The 22,812-nt window shown below is 38.6% G+C and overlaps 1 protein-coding gene across 1 annotated transcript in view; it reads right to left on the bottom strand.

Moving 5' to 3' along the window:
- ryr3 (ryanodine receptor 3) overlaps nucleotides 1–22,812 on the bottom strand; it is a 535,616-nt gene that overhangs the window by 59,862 nt on the left and 452,942 nt on the right. The window contains exons 76-82 of the mRNA XM_051920096.1: nucleotides 17,529–17,638; nucleotides 12,752–12,803; nucleotides 10,244–10,297; nucleotides 7,772–7,871; nucleotides 2,850–2,929; nucleotides 1,544–1,620; nucleotides 1,382–1,455 (exon numbers count right to left, since the gene is read on the bottom strand). Of these exons, the coding sequence (XP_051776056.1) occupies nucleotides 1,382–1,455; nucleotides 1,544–1,620; nucleotides 2,850–2,929; nucleotides 7,772–7,871; nucleotides 10,244–10,297; nucleotides 12,752–12,803; nucleotides 17,529–17,638 (547 nt within the window). The remainder of the gene's footprint in view (nucleotides 1–1,381; nucleotides 1,456–1,543; nucleotides 1,621–2,849; nucleotides 2,930–7,771; nucleotides 7,872–10,243; nucleotides 10,298–12,751; nucleotides 12,804–17,528; nucleotides 17,639–22,812) is intronic.

Raw genomic sequence — 22,812 nt, 5'->3', positions numbered from 1 at the left:
AATAATTAATAACACAGGAAAGGTACAGCCACCTCAACTAATATAAAGATTAGAGGTTTAGAAGGTTTAAAAATGGAGAGTGGCATCAGGGAGTGGGGAGCTACAGTGGCTTAAGCCCTTGATCTCTAGCACCCAGCCCCTGATGTTTCAGCTTCAGATATATATGAACAAAACCTGATCGTTTTGTCCCTGGTGTAATATTTGCATTCCAGTTTTACAATAAATCAGTTCTTTTACAAGTTCTTACTTATTTATACAACTTTAACAAATTACTGTGTTTTAACTAATATTATCAGCTAGAAACTTATTTCAGATCCTTTTCTGGTTTTGTACGCTAATACAGATACTGATTTTATACTAGTACTGGTCATTTTATATTAAAAGATATTTTTCATTTGCTAATTATTGGATACTACGCTATTTGGTATACTTTAAAAAAATGTTACATTTAAGAAAATAAAACAACAATCAATCACAGGCCCTCCTCCACTTACACACATCAATGAATGCCATTTTCATATCACTTGAACTGGACTCTGCTCTGTATGAAAGCTATTGATCCACCACAAGCCTATCTGTACTCCGTTTTTAACTCCATTGTAAAGTGCTGTTAAAAAGCTCGTGTTTAATGTTGTCTACTAACACAATTGCATTCTATTATTGCCATTGGTTTTGAATTTGACTCATTTTTACAACATTTTTAATAAACAAAAATATAATGACAGACTCTGGGATGAATTCAATGAAAATGTGAAATGCACCAACTTTCATAACCGTTAACTTAGTGGACAAACGCACCTGAATATTACACCACTGTCTACATTTTTTTCCAATGCAGATGCAGATTGAAACATCTCTAAACTAACTTCTTAAGTATAAAATACATTATTTGTCTCTTCTTTTATGCATTTTTAATGTAATAACTAAGGTTTGAATAAGGTTTATTCATAAATATTAATTACAATTTATAACTGATCCTTAGGAATAAGTCTAAATATTTTTATTGACTATTGTTCCTTTTTTATTTGTTGTGTCATAAAAAAGTCTCACTGTGATGCTCTGTTATTTACTTACATTTTGTGCACAGTTATCTGGTAGCATTATTATTTACTTGTTTGTTCCAGGTGGATTATGCTTTATAACTACTAAAGTTAGTCTTCATATTAATGTGCTGATCTTTCAACATATATACTTGGCAGTTGGCAGCTATGTGGGATATCACATGAAAGTAGCACAGTTCTTTATGGTGAAACATTCAGTTGCTTCCTTACTGTATGGGGGTTTTTCCACAAGAAAACATCAAAATGGGATGAAGTTGAACATCCTTCTGTAAAACTGACACTTTATAAGATACAAACAAAAGCAAGATGGCATCACTTACTAGACCCCTCCTCTGTTACCATCCCCAAGCCTTCGGCTTTGTTCTGCCTTTCAAAAGCATTCAAGTCCAGCACGCTGTCAGAGTTGGAGAAAAACAACAAGTTAAACAAGCTTTTTGCTTTGAAGAAAAATAGAAAAATGTTGCCTATTTCATTCTGCTTACCTGCAAGATTGCATAAGTCCTGATAAGCTCTTGAAAAATCCAGCATCCCTTTTCTCCTTCAAATAATCTAACATTTTCTATGAAAAAAAACAGATTGTGCCACTTTGCAAATGTACAAAAATGTTTCATGGAAGTTGTCTCTGTCATACGGGTTAATAAGAGAGCATTTATTTTGCCATTCTGTCTTATTTAAAGCCATTCCCTTAACTTTCTATCAGATGACCAAATAGTGAGATTTGTATCAATTAGGAGCAGTGCAAAAGCAAAATTAATTTATTCAAACAAGGAATGGGCATTTCATAGGTCACAATACCACCAGACCACACTTAGGAGAGGTGAAAAGAGTCATTCATTTTGTGGACATCATACTTGCAGTGTCTTGTGTGCTTTTAGTTTGCCAACCAAAAATTTTGGAGATACCATAAAACATATACACACATTAAACATTAGGCCAAAATGCAGAATGTAACATAGAAAAAATGAGTGGAAACGTCCTGACTACCTACAGAAGGGAGCAGACTAACAGAGTGCAATTCAAGTTACTGTAGCAGACTTAAAGGAGTCACATGATTGTCTTCAACTAAAGCCGATGTCACATTATGCACCTTTTTGTCATGGGGCATATTAGATTTGCTGACAGAAGTCATTGACCTCACTGCTACACTATGTCATGAATGAAAATTGCTGAGTATGCCTACGTTACGAATCGAGTTAGGACTTTCCAGCCCAGCTGATCTCGCCTGTTTTTCTGATTGCCAACAGCATGCTGCCTAATGGAACCGGCACTGTACCACTGCTGTGCGAAGGGTTAATGGCTGCAACCAAATGAGCTGCAGTCTCTGCTCTTTTTTCTTTTCTGTTTTAATATGTAATACACGAGACATCAGAAAGACAAGCCCCTCTTCTGTTTGAAATGTTCAAAACATGTATGTTTCCTATTCCTCGCCACTACATTCTATACATTGAAACTCTACTGCAGTGAGCATTCATTGGTTGTCAGTTCTCCCGCCAACCTGCATACACAGCCAGTTACTGACTAATTAGTCTCAGTCACTTGGTAAATCACATCAGGTGACCGTCTTCATGGAAGTGCATTTCTGACTGGCTTAGATTATGCAAATGAAGACAACTGAAAAACAAGCACTACCTCAAATCCTATGGCACAAGTGCACTAAGATACAATGCCCCAAGTAATGCATCTCTGTGCTTATGTGTTTTTAGAACCACCAAGCTACAGAGGAAAAAGGAATTATTTAATCCAGTAAATAAGAAAACAGCTAAATGAGATTAATACAGTAGGCCTTACCTGCTGAACTACAACATTGCCACCATTTAGAACGGCAATTCCAAGCTTCAGAGTGGACACAACCATGGGACCCATTCGACCTGCAAAACCGAAAAGAAAACACGTATTAAATGAGTGAAAAAAGAGAAGATGCATGACTCTTAATTAAAGTGGACTAGTGGCAGCATCTCACATTATATACCTGTGTGCGTATGTGTGTGTAGTGTTTATATTATATATATATATATATGTGTGTTTAATAATTTATTTACTGAATTAAAAAAAATGTAACATTTTCTGGAATGACGATATTGTAGTTATTGCCTGTGGATTTGCATAAAAAATATACATTTGTTTTTAGTTTTCTTACTAACACTACAGACAGGCAGCTGTTTGGGACATCAGATCGAAGTAACACAATTCTTTATGGAGAAACATGAATTTGTTTCTATAGCACATGAGCATTTTTCACTAGATACCATCACAATGGGATGACATTGATCAGCCTTTTGTAAATATACAGTGAAACAAAGTAACTTGTCAAACATATTGATAGCTCCTCTGGAGAGGTTTTACCCAAGTTTCACATAGAATGATGCCTCATTCAGTCATCTTTAAAAAGACCTTTCTAAGCTTGAGTCACAGCAAGACAGAGGTCATACTGTACTTAGCCAGTTTTCTATGCACTCCATAATGCCCAAATGTCCCGGGCCAGCATTTGCAGACAATGCATCTCAACTGCAGGCAAGGTTTCAGCTGAGCAGCTGGACATTGGATCATTCAAGAAATGGTCATTTTGGACAAAAATTTTTAAGTGCCTTTCAGACAGCCTTGGTATCACAATCCCTCCTAACCCATTAACAGCAGTGTTCGGTGTTCTTCCAGATGGACTTGAATTGGAGAAGGACAAGCAAACGGTGACTGCATTCACTACACTTTTGGCACGCAGACTTATTTTGTTAAATTGGAAGAATCCTAATTCTCCTCTTATAAGTCAGTGGGAAACCGATGTTTTATATTATTTGAAATTGGAAAAAATCAAATTCTCATTTAGAGGATCTGTACAAAATTTTTTCAAAACCTGGCAGGATTTAATCAATATTATTTTAGAATAAGAGAAATAACTATTACTGCATTTATATTTACTTCTCCCTTTCTTTTGTTTAATGTTGCCTTATTAAAAAGCCTTAAGCAATTTTCCTTTAGTTAAGCTCTCCTTCTCAGGGGTGGGGTTTGATCTGTCTTCAATTTTGTTGGGTTATAAATTGATCTGTTTGTATGGAATGATTACAATGAAAATTAATAAAATAAAAATATGAATAAGAATTAAAAAAAAAAAAAGAAATGGTCGCTCTCAAAAAGACAATACCAGATCAGGACCAGCATATTAGACTAGAGATACTGTATCATTCAGACCCTCCACCTGTAGTAATGCTTAAACTGCTGACAAACACAATTTGCACAATGCTGCTGACCTTACAGAAAGCACACATATCAGGGAATATTTGCTCACGAAGACACGACCTGACCCTACAATTTCAGGTCAGGACTATCCTGACGAATGCTGATGTGCAGCTGCTAATTTTTCTCACTTACTTAATCTCAACACCACAACTCTGAGATGCTCTGTATTGTAATACCTAGAAATATGAACTTCTACTTGTAATGGTCACCAGCGTCATCAGATCCTTCCAGAGGAAAATAATATGATACAAAATGCAGATTCAGAGGTTCATTGGTGCTATATGGCAGATGTGCTAAGCAGTGGTGGTTGCAAGAGGTGGCACTAGATTTTGAAGAACTGCAAGACGACTTTATTCCATTTTCACAGTTTGTAGCGGGGCCACATAGTGTTTAAATGTCAGTTCTGAGTGCGTCTCGTTTCATTGTCCCGTTTACTGTTTGTGTGCATCAGTTTATGCCGTCCCTTTTTCGATGATGGAAGGAGACCACAGCCGCAAACCTGGAAAAACACCTGTTTTCAATCAATCAATCCCAGCCGTCACAGGACTATATAAGCCAGCAGGAGGAGAAGGAAGAGAGAGGAGAGAAGGAGATTTTTCATTCACGACCACGAACCAACGGTACCAGTTATTGTCCACATCGCGCTTGCCAATCCAGTTTGTTTTTCCATCTGCCGGATTTATTTCAAGGACCTCACCACGAAAGACCCCGGGGTAGGACTTAATCATCCACCATACACACGAGGATTCACGGTGAGGCTGTTCCATTTTTTCCGGGGAGATTCAAATAACTCTATCACTAATTCAGTCATCCGCTTTCAGGACAGTTTCATTATTACCGGACTCACGTTCTCATTCATTTTCAGTTTATCATTCATTGTTGTTTTCGTGTTGTGTGTTTATTTGTTACAGGGACAAGGGAGGGTTTTTGTTGTATATATTTATATATATTTGGTGGTGTTTTGTTATTGCTGGGGTGGAGGGATATTTGTATTTATATATGTTTCTATTTTTTGCATGTCTTGTTTCACTTAATACATATAATCTGTTTAATTTTACATCCTGTTTTTGTGCTCATATTTTTCACCGTCGATTGTGGGGGGAAAAGTTTAATTGGTAAGAAGTACGGCTTGATAGTTAGATTATTTCTCAGTTAATTATCCAGGCCACTGGTCTTGGAGGTGTAGCTGCCGGCTGGGTAAAAGGGGTCGGCCGTTACAAGTTGTTATTGTTTTCCTGTTATTCTCATTTGTTTATTGTTATTTCAGTATTCAAGGTCAAAATGTTAGTCTAAAAACGAGTAACACTTCATTATTTCAGTAATATAAACACAAACACTGACACTAAGGGGTATGTTAGGCCCTATTATTAGGCCCATTTATCTAGTACAGGGTAAGACTGCAATTTGAATTCAGAACAACCCACATTCTTCAAGGCATACATTTAGTCATGAGCTGGAAACATTCCTTAGGGAATATGATCTATGCTGACTTGTGAACATCACACAGCTCATGCTCATTTTTCACCCATACATTAAATATTCTATTTAATTTCTATATTTTTTCCAACCTTCACTTATCTAGTTTTAGTAATCACATATTCACAGTAGCCTTGCTGAATGGTGTTCTGCAGCTGTAGCTCATCTCATTCAAGTTTCAGCATCTTGTGTATTCAGAGATAGACATCTTTTTGCACTGTTTAAATAACTGTAATTTGAGTATACTGTATGTAGCTTTCTGTTACCTTGAACAAGTCTACCAAAGTGTTTTTGCTCACAGAACTGCCACTCATTTGAGACTGAGATGCATGAAAGTATGATACCCAGGTTCAAGGGGAGTCTGGGTAACCCAGTCATCACAAATGGTGGCAGCAGTGGGATACAGTGGCAGTGAGGAACGAAGACAGAAAAAGAACAGCAGGAGGATTTGGTGTCAAACTGTTAAAGACCCGCAAACCCAAGCTGGAAGAAATGAGAAAATCTGAGCTTTTAATTAACCATTTATTGATTGCTTTAACTGTGTCTTTTAAAAAGTTATTTTTCATTTTAACATCCTGTTTTAAAAGAGGGGCTTTTGATTGTTTAATTGTGGGGATTATAAAGTGCTTTGTTTATAGGTTCAGGGCCACCAATTGCACAGGGTGGGTATGGTGATGCATCCCTCCCGTAAAACGAGTTAGGGGTCTGTGGCAGTGCGCCAGTTTTTAGTAACAGAGCATTAAGGTTTCGGGCAGGCATGGGTACACACAGTAGCATGGACAAGCGATCCTGGGTTGTTGATGGGGAGATAAGGTGGACCTGAATTCATGTGCGAACACACGTGTTTCAGCAGGTTTCCTCCTTAGCGCTCTACAATTTGTAATTAAGGAATATGCAAGCACTTGCATATAAAGGAGCCCATGGTAAGAGAGGTTCAGAAAGAAGACAAGTAAGAATGAGAGTCTGGGGGTTAAAAGGAAGGAAAAAGATGAAAGAATAGGATTATGGCTGAGCCCATGCTGCTACGAGGAGGAGGCAGGCAGTTGGGAAAGTGACCCCAAGAGGAGTAAGCAGACGGCACTGACAGAGCAGGTTCGCTCCTGCTGAGCACCAAAGGAGCCAGAACAACCAAACTCTCCAAGTGGACTCCCGCTGAAAGCCAGAGATGGCAGTGTGAGAAAGGGGTAGGGCTTGCGAGGTTCGCATGGACGCTGAGGGATAGCAGCAAGGACATGAGCTGGATAAAAAGGATTGACTGCACCTGTCAGAGTATGTCTCCTCTTGCCAAGTAGGCAGAAAACGGTAAGCAGAGGAGACATCAGTTTTAGTTGGATACACCAAAACTCAAAAATGGCTTTTAAAGATACAAATATAGAAGGCATTTCAACCTTCATCTGATATGTTTGGATTATTTATTTATTGACGATTTTAACTTCAACAAGGAACACTATTTGGGGATTATTTATTGACTCAGTTATTGAAAGAGGAAACTGCACTGCATTTTTGTTTGGAATATTTTCTTCAATAAAAGCCCTAATCACTTAATGCACCTTCTCTTGCTGTTATGTGCCTTTACTGTTCAATTCATCTCACGTTCATGACAATCGATGGCCCAGGTTCAAGGTGTGTGTGCCAGCTGCAAGCAACCTGGGCATCACAAAAAGTTCTTCGAGGACAACTGTTTGGGAGATGTTAGAATAACCATATCTGGCACTGCACTTCACAGCCCATCAACCACAGTTTAAGTACCTTAGATCATACTACTTAAGTGTTCTAATGTTTGACTGAACAACTAAACCTCTTAATCTCATCTGAATGCTCAATTTGGTGAGCTGAAGACACATGAGTTTTCTCTTGTAATTGCCTCTTCAGGGAGAAACTATAGCTGACTGTGTGCTTTTAAATCAGTAAAGAAAACAAACTGTTGTTAGATATAAAATTACATCTCTGAAGTGCATAGTCAGAATGTGCTCTGTGTCATTGTGGTGACTACATGTGCTTACCTTTGCTGGCACTGATAGTCTGAAGCACCATCTCAGCAGCTCCACGCTCATGTAGTCTGGCTTGCTGATACAGGGTCTTCTGCTTCTCCATTTCCTTTTCCTGGAAAACCAAGCAGCACAAAGTTTTCCATTAGAATTCAAACCTAACTACAGAATTTTGTTAAAACCCCCTAAAGGTCTTTCACACTGTTCACATTGCACCAAGTCACCAGGGGCTTCCACCAGCTGGCCTGTGCAACAATGTTCTTGTTGCTTTTGTAAAGTATTTGTTCAAAGTCTTGGCTGTCTAAGAGACTATATAATACAAAATCTAACTTTCAACACACCTAGAGCCTCAAGTATAATTCTGTGTGTAGAATTCACACTAAAGTATGGTGTATGGACAAAAGTGGAAATGTGTGTATGCACAAAAAAATCCAGATGCATAAAACTGTGCATACGCCAAGTTCCAAGCACTTCCCCTTTATAAACCCTAATGAACGTGAAATTTAACGCACATGCATGTGCCTACAGTCCTACCCCGACACTGCATAGAATTTTGCATATTTGAATATGCAAATCAATAAAAATAGGCTCTTCCGTTCAGTGCTTTGTTAAATGACAATGGCAAAAGCACGTGAAAAAAAAAGAATTTCAGCAAATGCGAAGTGGAGGCAAGGAAAACTTACTATTTGTTGGCTTAAGCAGTGGTATAAGCAACAAAAGGAAGTTGATGGAGTGATACAGAGTGGTAGAGACACTCAAAAGTTCAAGTTCAGAAAGTTGCACAGTGCCAAAATAAAAAGAAGTAGTCAGATATCAACGTCAATGTGAAAAGTGAGTTGCAGCCTACTATCTGTTTATTCTGTTTTAGATAATATTACAAAAGATGACCCCCATGTGATGGTCAAGCGGTGATGGTCATGCTGTGCCCGGCACTTCTTCAGGCGCTGGCTGCACACACACTTCTGCCTCGGAAACCGTTGGGCAACCGTCTGGCTATGTGCTGATGGAAGCTGTTCTGGCGTCACAAAATATAATAGTGGATGCTGTAGGAGATGTGGCCAATGAACTAAGGAATAAAAGGGCTGTACTATGTGATATTGACCACAAATTAAATTAACTGGTTAAAAAATAAATTTAACATCAAGATTACATCTTGCCTGAAGAAGGGGCCTGAGTTGCCTCGAAAGCTTGCATATTGTAATCTTTTTAGTTAGCCAATAAAAGGTGTCATTTTGCTTTACTTTTCACTACATTCATAATGGCTAACACGGTACAACACCCTAGTACTATTTACATAAGCAAATTCATTCCTTGAAGGCACCTTTGTAGTGCAGCGTCGGCGCCGACTGCCACAAAGAATAGATTCTCTGCTCTTTACATGGCTTTTTGAAGTGACTTGCTATCATTAAAAGGACTGCTTACCTTTATCACACTAGTTGGAAAAAGTACCTGTGACTGTGTTGAGCTGCCGTTTTTATAGGCTCTCCTGCTATAGATGATGTAATGCCAGCTCATTCTTTTGAAGATTCATCCTTGGCTGATGTAACTTGTCCAGCGCCGTTGCAATAGCAACGTGCTTGCAGCTGACCACTCCATTTAAATTTAGAAAACTGGGCGTTGTTGAGATTTTCTCTTTGATGTTTCCCAGTTCAATCAAAGTATAAGGAAATCATATACAGTATAACTGGACGACTCAGTGATGTTTGTGAAACACCTGATTGGTTAGGAAGTTCACTCTGAAAAGCTCCTGTGACTAAAAACCCGAGAATGGACAGAACTTGCAAAGGAGCAGATTGAGCACAATTCTTCAAAGTCTGCCTTTGTAAAGCATATGCCAGTTCAGAAAGAGGATAGCACTTGGACATCAAAATCGACTTAGAAGCCAGTAATCATCATCTATAAATATTTGCTCTCTTCTAATTCTTCCATTTGTGATGTGTTCTAACAACGCTAAAGCAGCTATGGTATTTGGAATAGTTTGGCCATTCCATGCACCATTGTATTGTTACAGAATGATTACAATCAATTGAATTAATTTTATAAACAATATGCAATTCATTTTGGTGTATTTGATAAAGCCCGTGTCATTGATGCGAATATAAAAAAAAGAAAGGCAGGCCACAGGAAGAGCAGCACTGCTTTGATGTTGGGTGCTGACAGTTTGCAAAACCGAGCATAAACTTACATGCACATGATGTGAGGCTGCTGTGAAATTGTGCATGGCTTTACGCCAAGTTTAGTTTTTATACATCTCAAAGTGAGTGTGGAAATGGGCCTATGCAACATTTTTGTGTGTACGCACCATTTATACATGAGGACCTTAGTGATTTTTTCAGTATACATGCAGTTAGAAACTAATCTAGTCTTTCATGGGTTCCAATGAAATTGTTAATGGGCTGCGTGGTTGCTCTGAATTTACTGAAATAAATATCTAATGCAGCTAAGCAAAGATATAAATCAGAATAAAGGTAACACACTTCCACCCACCTCAAAAGTCTTCTCTTTTCCTTCCTCTTCCTCCTCTTCCTCTCCTTGGCAGCTCTGTACAAAAATGAGCAGTGTTAGGCAATGAAGAAATCTGACTTGCTGGGCATTAATTGACTGCTGTAAAGTTCACAGCCAAAAGCTGGCAATTCAGTGACTAAAATCCTTCACCAGGATACTCCAGAAGTAAAAGAGACTTCTCTTTTTTTGCACACATATTTTTTACCATTTAACATGCCAGAAGTTCTGACTACATGGTCAAAAGGAGCTTAAGCCTATTTTGGCAGCATAGGCTGCAGCAAAGGAAGGAGGCGACTCTGGAAGTAGGGCCATTTCCCTGTATAAGTGAACTAATTAACAACTTGGGGCATGGTGACATATGGAAGGCTCCCCAACAGAGTACTTTTGCTATATACACTATATCAGAATTTCCTAAACTATGCTGCCGGTGGGTCACAAGTCACTGTTGTTTTAATGTAAACAGGTCACGGTGGCTTGTCACACACTGACTAATCAATTGTCATTGCTGTGTTGCTCTTCCTCAATTTCACCCTACCCCAACCCCAAAGATCAATGGCGATTCTTCAAGGGGACACCCACTATCCCCACTCTGATGATTGGCAGCGATTCTCTACAGGTTAACCACAACCCACCCTTTTTGTAATGATTAGGAGCGATTCTACAAAGGAAAAAACACCCCCACACTCTGTAATGATTGGTGGGGATTCTCTGAGGGGAACCTCCCCCAGCTTCATCCACTAATAACTGTCTGTGAACCTCCAAGGAGGAAGCACCTTGTTCTGGCCTTGAAGACACTACGAAGGGCCTCAACAAAAAAAAAGTTTAAGAAACCCTGCACTATATAATATGACATTTCTGGTGGGTGGAAGAATGGGGGCTAAAAAACACATACACTGCTTAAGCTCTATCTATCTATCTATCTATCTAAGCACCCAAAAAGCTTGAAAAGACACTGCTTTGGTAGAATGTCAGTCCATCAAGGGTACAAATTACCACACCAGTGCACAATATAGAGTCACCAATTCACATAAGCTACACCTCTTTTGAACATGAGAGAAAATCAAAGTAATTGGGCAAAATCCATGTAATCGCTGGATGACTTCACAAGATGCTGTACACTAGATTGCAGGGTGGTGATCATTTTTTATTCCCCAGTTTATATGTGGGTCATAATCAGAGAAAAGCTTGTCAGCCTTGAAACAGAAGTTTGTCATTTCAAGAAATCGAGTTTTGTAAAACACTAGAATTCTATTAGCTTAGTTTTAGAGTTCTCCAAGTGACTAGAACGCCATGCCAGGGCTTTCTCAGAAATACTAGGGAAGATATTCATCTGGCAGTCTATAGTACTGAACAACTGTATAAACAAATGGGTCCAGCAGGAGGAATTTTAGTCACGTGTTTCTCAGGGCTTCATTATGTTGTCCGCGATCATGCATCAGGCCAACTCAAAATAGTATAGGGCTGGTGCTTAAAAGCTCTTGGACTTGAGAGGTAGAGAGAAGAAAGGCTTAACTGGCAGAAGGAAAGGTGTGCAAATCAAAGAGAGAGTGAAGGAGAATTGGAGAATCTGTTTGGAGACACCAGACCTGTATAATTAGGGCTAGAGAGGCATTAAAACTACTGCTCTGCTTTTTATTGTGTTGATAATTTGTGTTTACTTCCTTTGCTAGAATTAAATATTATTTTCTCCTTATCTCCTTTTTGGATTCAAAGACCATTCAAAAGTGCCTACGAGTCCACGAGCAATACACTTACATTTGCAGCAGAACCCGTCTTTTGCCTCATGTGAGATTAACATACAGTAGAATGCAACTCTATAAGGTTTTGTCACGTATTTTCTGTTCATTTTTGTGACATTTATTGATGTTAATTTTGCTTATGTTGGTTATGTGCATTACCCTTTGTTTTTGATCTTGTCTATAAACTGCCTGTGTTATGTTCAGTGTGTTTTGTGGGTGGTCCCACCTACAAATCACTGACAGGAGCTGCCCTATAAATTCAAAGGGTCTTCACCACTTCCTGGCAGTCCACTTTGAATGCGCTAGGACGTTGGTGAGTTTACATGTGCCTTTTTCTGTGTTTTTTGTGAATTACTGTATTTTCGACCTGTTTGCTCTGTTTTTGACCTTGCCTGTATTTCTATTTTGAGAAGTGCTCACCTTCGATTGCCCTTGCTGGCAACTCTTTTTTGCTTAGTGTGATCCATGTAGCTTCATGTGTTTACAGTGCTTTTTTTGAGAATTAAACCTTTTTATCTTATAAAAATTCACTGCTTTCCCTTATTACTAGGAGGCGTCTGATGGTTTTTCCTCTCTTGTGAGCATTTTTAGAAACACTTTTTGGGAATTACCTGCTTTGGGAGTCCTAGTTGATCATGTCCACTAGCAGGCTCAAGAGGACAACTGGTCTACAGCTTTATGCATGCAGCTATAAAATATTGAGATGCACCTAATTTGCCAAAAAAAAAAAGAAACACAGAATATATATTACCTTAGCCATCATGTCCGCATATGCAATGTACAAGGGGTCCTCCTCCAGGGAGCTGTAGATGGAAATAATGACGCATCTTCAGGTAAATGTTTAAACCAGGTATTAGAAGTAATTTCTATATATGATTGCCACATTTCCATTTTCTGAAAAGATGTTTTCTTCATAAACCTCAGCCTTATTCACACAAACATAAACCTATAGCTTTACGAATGTAGTAAAAATATCTAATTGAGATTTTTTATCTAATACTGTGATTTAAATTGTAACTTTTTATAATCAGTTATAATTGATTATATTTTGTACTTGTTCTCACACGTCTTCACATAAATCCATGTCTTTTTAGAGTCAGAGGTTGTAACTATATCTATGTCTTACTGCAATGCCATTTGTTCTTTAATAGGTGACACCATTATGACATGTTTTTATCAGCTGTTTCTGTGGCGATCTCCCAGAATTCTGTGGAATTTTATACAACATCATTATAGAACTATTATAACTACAATGACAACAGACAATAAACAGACAAAAACAATAAAACTCAAAAACAATAAAAAAAAATCTAATCTTGAAATACCAGAACCAGCACCCACAAGATCTCTTATTGTGCATATGGTCCAGAGGGGCATACAAAACAATTTTGAGAAAAATGGTTGCAAGAAGTGGATACATAAAAGATGGTGGTGTGAAGGGTAACCCACAGGCAGTGAGTGCAACCCTTGTTTATGGAAAGTGTGTGTGGGGTTGCAGAATGCAGATGGAGTAAATGTAAATTCAGATACTAGGAATGGGGTAGTTTTGGAGAAAGTAGAGATGCTCTGCTACATAAGTGGCAAGTTAAGTGCAGACAGAGCTGCTGGCACAGCAGGGATAGCCAGGCTGAGAGGGAACGCGAGATATCTTTCAGTTCTTACTTCTAAAGGAACCTTTCTGGCACTAAAGGGAAAAAATTATCAAAGCTATGTAAGGAGTGGTATGGATGTGAGACATGGCTGATGAAAGTAGAATTTAAAGGAAAGCTGGAAAGATCAAAGATAAGAAGGATCAGGTGGATATGTCAAGCATCACTGAGTGAAAGATGATAACACAGTTAAAAGAAAGACTTGATATGGAGGTGATAGGTGAAATAAACTAAGTTAGCTTAGGTAGTTGAAGCAAAGGGCAGAGGATGATTAGGTGAAAAGGTGGACCAAGATGAAGGTAGAGAGGACAAGGCCAAGAGGGTGGTGAAAGAAGACATACACAGAGGTCATGTCTGATTATATGAAAATAATAGACCTCACTAAAAACTATGTAGAAAACTATGCAGTATGAGGGAAACATTTTAGTAGGCATCTGGCTGAACTGTGTAAGCTTATAAAATGGCCATTAAACCAATCATGACAGTAACACACCCAAAATAGTATAAAATCATTTCATGCTATACTATGTAGAAAAGAATCCAACGACAGCTTGAGCTAATGTGTACGTGGGTAGATTCAGGCTGTGGTTACTAGGTTTATGTTGCACATTACACAAGACTTTCCTCCATTACCCGTATGGGTGTAGATTTAAGGATTTAGTCCAGGAATGTCTGCATTAAGTTTTTAGATTACTGCAGGTCTCAGATGATACATGAAGATGGAATTACTTTTCTAGACAGACTAGATTTCTTAGATTGTACAGTATGTACATGCAACTAATGTGAGTAAAGATTGAAATAAATTTACACATGGAACTTCAAAAAACTAATTGGCAACTATATGATTTCAAGTGTAAAAAAAAACAAAACACCAAGAACACCAAGAAGAGATGCTGAAACAGAGATGAACATTAAAAACTGCCAAGTCATCTTTTCTATTCAGGTAAAACACTCACAGTCCACAGCAATTAGCAGACAAAGACTGCTATCATATTTGGGACATAACTTGCACAACATTAGTATAATAGGTAAGGATTTTCTTAACAACAACAACAAAAGAATCAGAAAGAGCTAAACATAGAACGCTTGGCACCCTTTTTTCGCTTATTTTTGCATTGCGTATGTACAGATCAGGTGCCTTGGGATGCTGTACTATGAACAGTTTGTAAATTGCGGTAAAAGAATAATTCTCAATAAACTGATGTCCCACTATGTGCACTGCAGTCTAATGTATAATGATTATCCAATATGATGTACATTACAACAAACTACTCTATAATATTGTACTATTCCACTCTTCTGGTATGCTACATCATATGCTACATTGATGTTTTTGAATTACAGGTCAATTTTCCATAGAGCAAAGTGCTCACGACTGAAAAAACAAATTTTTATACTGGGAATTTCGTTATTACAGAACTTGCACTTAAGACTGTCTTTCAGCATATACAGTTGACAAAGCTGACTGCAGAATGTTAAACCCGATCACAACACCATTTTTGTTTTTGCCAGCATCAGTGGCAGTAAGATGCCACCAGTGCCGGTTGAAACCTAAATGAAACTCTACGGTTTTCCTCTCATCGTAGATGGAGTCCAGCAGTCAGCATTATTACACATTGGACAGTTGGCAAGTTGGAAAACCCTTTAGTTACAAAAAACAGCAGCACTTGGTGTACATAACACAGATTTTGTTAAAAGAGAGTTCATTTTAAAGTAATTTGACCTGTACACAAAATGACAGGTCTGCTGCGATGACTCATCAGGAAAAGATGATATTAGCTCTTCTGAATTAAATGTTTGTAGGAAGAAAAATTGGTGAAGCAATTTGTGCTGTGTTTCGTCTTTGTACACAGCAAACTCACTAGTGTCAAATTAAGTGGTATAGTATTAAAGTACCTCTTAATAATGCATATATAGAAACACTGCCTTCATATATCTATTTTAAGTGTAAATAGGGACAGCCAGTCCTAAGACCAGCTTAGCAAAACTATGCCTTATGTCTAATATATTTAGACTGACAGTTATTAGACCATCTTCATGTCAACCAATTCCTCCTCCATGCACTATCTGCTGTGGTCTAATTACAGCACTGCGGTGCTGCCCCCAATTCTGCGAATATTCCACTTCATACGTTGATCTGTATGATGTAGTGCAGGCATAAAATGATTGTGTCATGTTTGTATTAGCACAGGGTTAATGATGTCACTGCACTCAGTGATAGTGACTCTTACATACCTCTTTATCCATGAGGGATTGTTTCTAGGTTCCCCAATGGATGCTCAAGTCCGTAATATAAAATGGTGGAGTATTTTCACATAACCTACGCACATCCTCCTGCATGCTTGAAATGATCTCTTGATTACTTATACCTAATACAATGTAAATGCTATGCAAATTGTTGCTTTACTGCATGTTTAGGAAATAGCAATTTCAGTACATGATAACCTTACCTAAATGTAAACCTGGTGCACTGGCCAGACCTCTGCAGGCTGATGGACAGGCTCAATTTAATTAGATTAAGAAGTCGTGCCTTTGTGTTCCAGAATATGTGTATGACTTTTAGGTTATGTTGACGAGCTGTAGTACTGCGGGAAGTGTAAAGATGTAAGCCGTCTCCTAAATTGGCAATTGGTAACACTCAGAAGCTGAAGTAGGATAGATGAATGAGAAAGAGTTTTCCTTTTATACAGGAGATGATTGCCGGATGATGGAGTTGATCGATCCACAGAATAGAGAAAGGGAACTATGAGTGAGCTAAGCTAGTCGCTTGAACAGCAGTGTGGTGGTTTGACAATTGGTTGCCACATAGAAGCTGTATATTTAATTCTATGAGCCATTTTACTCAACTCCTATGGTGGGCGGCTACATCAGGGTATGACTATAGATTACTTTGTTTGCATGGATTCAGCATAGTGTTAGGCACATGACAAGTTCAAGTCCTTTGTTTTAGAAATTTCTGGATTTTTTTTTTTATATTTTCAGTCTGAGGTTGGTTGAGTCTGAAGAATGCAGAACCAGCAGATACAGGTGTCCAACTGTATTTTTAAATTTGCAAGTATAAATTTTATTGCTGGTTACATAGTGTCTAATAATAATCTGAATGATGACAGGTTTTTCAAAAGGCAACAATTATGCAGCCTCCAATAAAGATTGTAAATAGTAAAGTTATAGGTGTGAACAGGACCTAGAAAAACTAAAGGCTTCTCAATTCCATTGTGCTGCGCAATTAAATAGACCAGAGGGAGAAAGTAAAAGTAATGATTTCATAATAGTAACACAGATAAATGGTCTGGATACTTGATCACTTCTCAGCCCCAATATCTGTCCATTTTCAAACCCACTTTTATCCCTCAATGGAAACCTCATCAGGAAGCAAAGATTATACAGAGTGCTGTCACATATTGTCTGTGGTGTTTGTTTTTCCTTCCCTCCACTTCACATTCACTGAAATTCTTCTTTTTTCCACAAGCTTCTTCCATTGTCTTTTAACAAAACACTGAATGTAAGGGGCTATTTACATTGATTTGGATATTCAAATATGCAAAATTCTGAGAGGAGTCGGGGTAGGGCTGTACGTGCGTTACATTTCACGTTCATTGGGGTTTATAAAGGGGAAGTGTGTGGAACTTGGCGTACACAGTTTTATGCATCCGGATTTTTTTGTGTATACACATTTCCAGTTTTGTACGTATGCAATGTTTTAGTGTGAATTCTATGCATGTCATTATACATGAGGCCCATAGTCTTTAGGCAGATGTGCTATTAGGAATATAAATTTCAAATGGCAATGCTGGATTTGAAAATGGCACTTTATAGAAGTGTGCTTTTGTAAATAAAAAGTCGCTCTTGTTGTGCTAGAAGGCTTTCTTTCATGCTTACCTTCTCTCTGTAAGTGCGTTGCGACTAAAATGGAGAATGAGTTGGTGCAGGGGATCAGGTTGCTTAGTAGTTTCCTCTTCTTCCTCCTCCTCAACCTTCTTCTGTGGTTTCTGCACAAATTCCAACAAGCATCAGCAAAGAAATAACAGCTGGTGAACAGAAACATTCGATATACTGTAGGTCATTATTTTTTCAATATATCAACCAAAGGCAAGCAAACAGAGAAAAATAAAACAAAAGTGACGCCTACAGTTCTGCTTATGAACGTTTCTTTTACTGTAAGTGACTGTATTCCTTGGTGCTTTAAATTAAAAATTTTCATTAAGAGTTAAGTGTATATAAAACAACGCTATCTCAAAGTAATACTTTTAACTGAAATAGAGGAATTCATATGTTTCGCCAAATAATCCTCTTAATTATTATTGTTTTTACAATACACCACAAGTACTTAAGAATTAGGGCTTCACAAGTCACTTCACATCAAAGCAATGGAGAGAATCCCAAGCACAAGCACAAAGCATGCCACAAACAAATGGCCACCTAGTGTGACGTAAATGTCAGCAAACATAGATTTCAGAACAGGATGCAAGAAATTTCAAACTTTGCAACATTAAAATAAAATTCATTAATCACTCACACTCACAAGTTACAATTATTTTAAAAAAATTGGATTTAATGTCAAAATTAGACATAAAACTAAAAATAATGACCATGCCCATCACATTTTCATAAACATTTTTTAAACAAAAAAGTGGAAATTCCACAAGACAGCCATACCAAACTGTTGTCTTCCAAATGGTTTTCAAAAAGGAAAAATTATACATGGTACATGTACATATTTTCATATATATTACTGTCATGACCTTCTTCCAGATTGGCTTGAGTGACTTCCTTACAAGACAAAGGTGTTCCAGTGTTAGAGGATCATCCAACAACTCCAATGCTCAATCAATCAATCAATCACAAGCACTTCACATCAGCACCATTACAATTTTATTGCAGCTACTGGCATTGTGGTGCTTTAGCAAAGGTACAGGAAATATTTTAATGTTTCTACATTTGCACTTAAATCATACAAGCAATAAACTGCCTAAGGTTCAACACAGTGACCTGAGAAATTTCTTAAGCAAGGATGGCTGGCTTTCCCTTAACACTAGAATCTCTGAAGCCTACGAAAAAACTCATAATCCCGGGCCACCTCAAATTCCTTCGCACCTCTCCGTTTGTTTTGCAAATGTGTCAATCAGCACAAGCAGCCTGCTATCCTATCTCCCCCACCGACAGAGCTGAGTCCATTGCAAAATTCTCAGAACTCAAATCTCCTTATCTGGTAGTGAGGTGCCAGATATAAAAACTTGCATTTAATTTGAGTCTGTAACACCCAGTGTAAATTTTGGCTACTGATAAAAGTTAGCTGCTTGTTTTTATATTATTCAGTTTTATTCTGTCAGTGACATTCACGTGGTACAACGAACTTGCCTCTCCCTCTCTAAAATGATGGCATTTATCTCCATTCTTTTCACAAGAGCAGCAATGACCACAGTTGCTGCCATGTTTGATGCCTGCTCAGAACTATTTGTTGTATCAGAAATCAAAGATACGATGTCCCGTGACTGCTATCAGACTACATTGCAGCATTTGCATTTTGCAGCAAATCTGTTGATTTTCACACGTTCTGCACGGGTGTCTTTGTTGTCAATCTCAGACAACTGGCAACGTTTTGTTGAGAACTGTATTTTGAGTTACAACCCAGGGCAATGACATTCCAAGTCTGTGGTCATAAAGCTTATGGAGCTGTTTCTGGACAAAGGCAGAGCCAACAGCTTCTTCACAGCACTTTCTTTGGCTAATAGACTGCTGTACTGCAAAGTAAAATGGGACTTCCACATGCAGCTATAGTCACTTTAGTACACGAGCAACTCTCCATGCTAGTGTTTAGATCTGGCAGTGCCGTGCTGACTGTGTATGTGCCCAAAAAGAAGAAGCCATTGATTTCAGTCTGTAACACCCAGTGTAAAGTTTTGCTACTTGTAAAAGATATCGCTAAAGGGATATAAGCAGACACATAAATGCTGGTGAATCATGTCTTCTTGGTATCTTGTTGTCACTTTTAAATCATTCAGTTTTATTCTTGAATAAAAGCACACTTGTTTCATTATACCTTTGCAAAAGTGTTTATTTTATATTTCAGTAACCACTTGAATGAGATCGAATCTGTCTCTGCCTCTTTTGTGCACGCACACACACATTCATACATGAAAACGTCACTATTTGAAAACGCTACCACACATGTTTTTTTTTCGATCATGCCTGTACTCCGCATTATGGTGCACGATACTGAAAATGCAGTAAAGACAAGATCAAAAATTACAGTAATACTATTGTAACAATAATAGCAGCTCATTACTCAAAATCCAGAGTGCCTGGCCTCGAATCCGGAACCTTTGGGTTATAAGGCAGCAGTTCTTACCTCTGCACCATTAAAGAATACACATCAACTGCCTGTCAATTGACATTTGAGCTTGGATTTTTAACTCATTGACAGAAACATGAAAATCATGATTTTTTTTTCTTTGGTTATATTCTTGAATAAAAGCACACGTTTATTTGATATCTGGACTAAAGTCACACATTATACACTTCATGTTATTATTAGTATAACATGGAAAAAAATTCTGTTTTAGCTATGTGTTCAGCAGATCCTGTCATCCTATACTTACACAGATCGTTGTAGACGCGGAACACACATGAAATGTATGTATTCCAAATAACAAAATATTATAATTTCCCTATACAACTCCAGGTACATCACTCCCAGATAAAGAGACCTGAGCTCTGAGAAGTTTGCGACAGATTCAGCTATGTCGGTGGGGGGATGGGATACCAGGCTGCTTGCTGCTTGTGCTGATCGACACATTTGCAAAACAAAAGACACAAATGGAGAGGTGTGAAGGAATTTAAGGTGGCCCGTGATTACAAGTTTTTTTGTAGGCTTCAGGGATTGTAGTGTTAAACAGTGCAACATAGATAATGCAGCTTGAGGGCCCTTCCCAGCAGACCCAAAACCCACATTAAAGTTAAGGAGGCCAAATAAATATGTATAAAAGAAAGGGATAATGATAAACAAGAGGGTATATAATTTGTGGGATAAGCGTACAAAAATGATATTGATAAAATAGTAATTGTCTAATTGAAAATGGCCTTGATAGGTTCATAAAACTATGGAAAGATGCTAAATGCTAATTTAGCATTCTGTTTGATTTAAAGGTCTTCACTTGTGATGATCAACTTCGTACTCTTAGTTCAGTAATACTTGTTCTTGTGTCAGAGCCTTACATGGTGTCCATTTAGCAGTTTTGAACTTCAACTTTTTGAAGTGTACAGCTCCCCTTCTCTGCTGTTTGCTGTGGTTTATAGACCTCCTGTAATTAATGATACTTTCATTTCTGAATTCTCTGATCTCCTGCCTGATATCACCCTCTCTCATGACAAAGTATTTATTGTTGGTGATTTCAACATTCACATTTGTTGTCAATCGAAACCTTTGGTCAATGACTTTTTATCACTATTGAACTCATTTGATTTTATACAGCATATTAATACGCCAACTCACTCTCTCGGTCACACCCTTGATCTCGTTCTTACTCGTGAAATTTCAGTGAATAATATTGATTTATGTGATGTTTCTTTTACTGATCACTTTTCTGTAATGATGGATCTGAATATTACTGTTGATGTCCCGACTAATGGCTGTCCCCCACGCTGCTCCCGCTTTTTAAATTCCTCTATTATATCTGATTTTAAAACCATTTTCTCTAGATAGATAGATAGATAGATAGATAGATAGATAGATAGATAGATAGATAGATAGATAGATAGATAGATAGATACTTTATTAATCCCAATGGGAAATTCACAATTCACAAATTCTAGTCTTTATGTGCACGACCAAAATAATGGTATCGATGATTCTGTCGTAAAATTTAATTCTTCCTGTAAAACGGTTTTAGACTCAATTGCTCCGCCCAAGATACACAGTAATAAGGGCAAACATGCTCCCTGGCTAAATGAAAATACACGATCACTGCGCCGCACCAGTCAAACTGCTGAACGGCGTTGGAAAAAAGATGGACTGATTGTCTCTAAACAGATTTTTAGGACTTCTCTTTTCAATTTCCAGGCTGAAGTTAAGAAAACGAAACAAGACTTCTTTGCCGATTTAGTATCCCGTCATTCAAAGAATCCTAGGGTCTTATTTAATTCAATTAATGCGGCCATTCACCCTCACTCTGTGATGGGATTAAATACCATTGTTCATTCATGTGACCAGTTTCTATCATTCTTTGTCAGCAAAATTGATACTATCTGCTGTGGCATTGTTCAAACTGAATATAAACTTCCTACTGTTAATCATGACATTGTCTTAGAATCCTTTGATCTAGTCTCACTTTCACAGCTAAAAAGAACTATTGACACCCTTAAACCAGCTTCCAGCCCCCTCGATATAGTACCACCACGCCTTTTAGTAGAAGCCTTTGATGTGCTGGGCCCATCCTTACTATCCATCCATCCATCCATTGTCTCCCGCTTATCCGAGGTCGGGTCGCGGGGGCAGCAGCTTGAGCAGAGATGCCCAGACTTCCCTCTCCCCGGCCACTTCTTCTAGCTCTTCCGGGAGAATCCCAAGGCGTTCCCAGGCCAGTCGAGAGACATAGTCCCTCCAACGTGTCCTGGGTCTTCCCCGGGGCCTCCTCCCGGTTAGACGTGCCCGGAACACCTCACCAGGGAGGCGTCCAGGAGGTATCCTGATCAGATGCCCGAGCCACCTCATCTGACTCCTCTCGATGCGGAGGAGCAGCGGCTCTACTCTGAGCCCCTCCCGGATGACTAAGCTTATCACCCTATCTTTAAGGGAAAGCCCAGACACCCTGCGGAGGAAACTCATTTCAGCCGCTTGTATTCGCGATCTCGTTCTTTCGGTCACTACCCATAGTTCATGACCATAGGTGAGGGTAGGAACATAGATCGACCGGTAAATTGAGAGCTTCGCCTTGCGGCTCAGCTCCTTTTTCATCACGACAGACCGATGCAGAGCCCGCATTACTGCGGATGCCGCACCGATCCGCCTGTCGATCTCACACTCCATTCTTCCCTCACTCGTGAACAAGACCCCGAGATACTTGAACTCCTCCACTTGGGGCAGGATCTCGCTACCAACCCTGAGAGGGCACTCCTCCCTTTTCCGGCTGAGGACCATGGTCTCGGATTTGGAGGTGCTGATTCT

Source organism: Erpetoichthys calabaricus, chromosome 16 (assembly GCF_900747795.2).
Source record: "Erpetoichthys calabaricus chromosome 16, fErpCal1.3, whole genome shotgun sequence".
Classification (NCBI taxonomy): Eukaryota; Metazoa; Chordata; class Cladistia; order Polypteriformes; family Polypteridae; genus Erpetoichthys; species Erpetoichthys calabaricus.
Note: the sequence above shows the minus strand (reverse complement) of the source record. Positions and strands in the feature narration are given on the sequence as shown.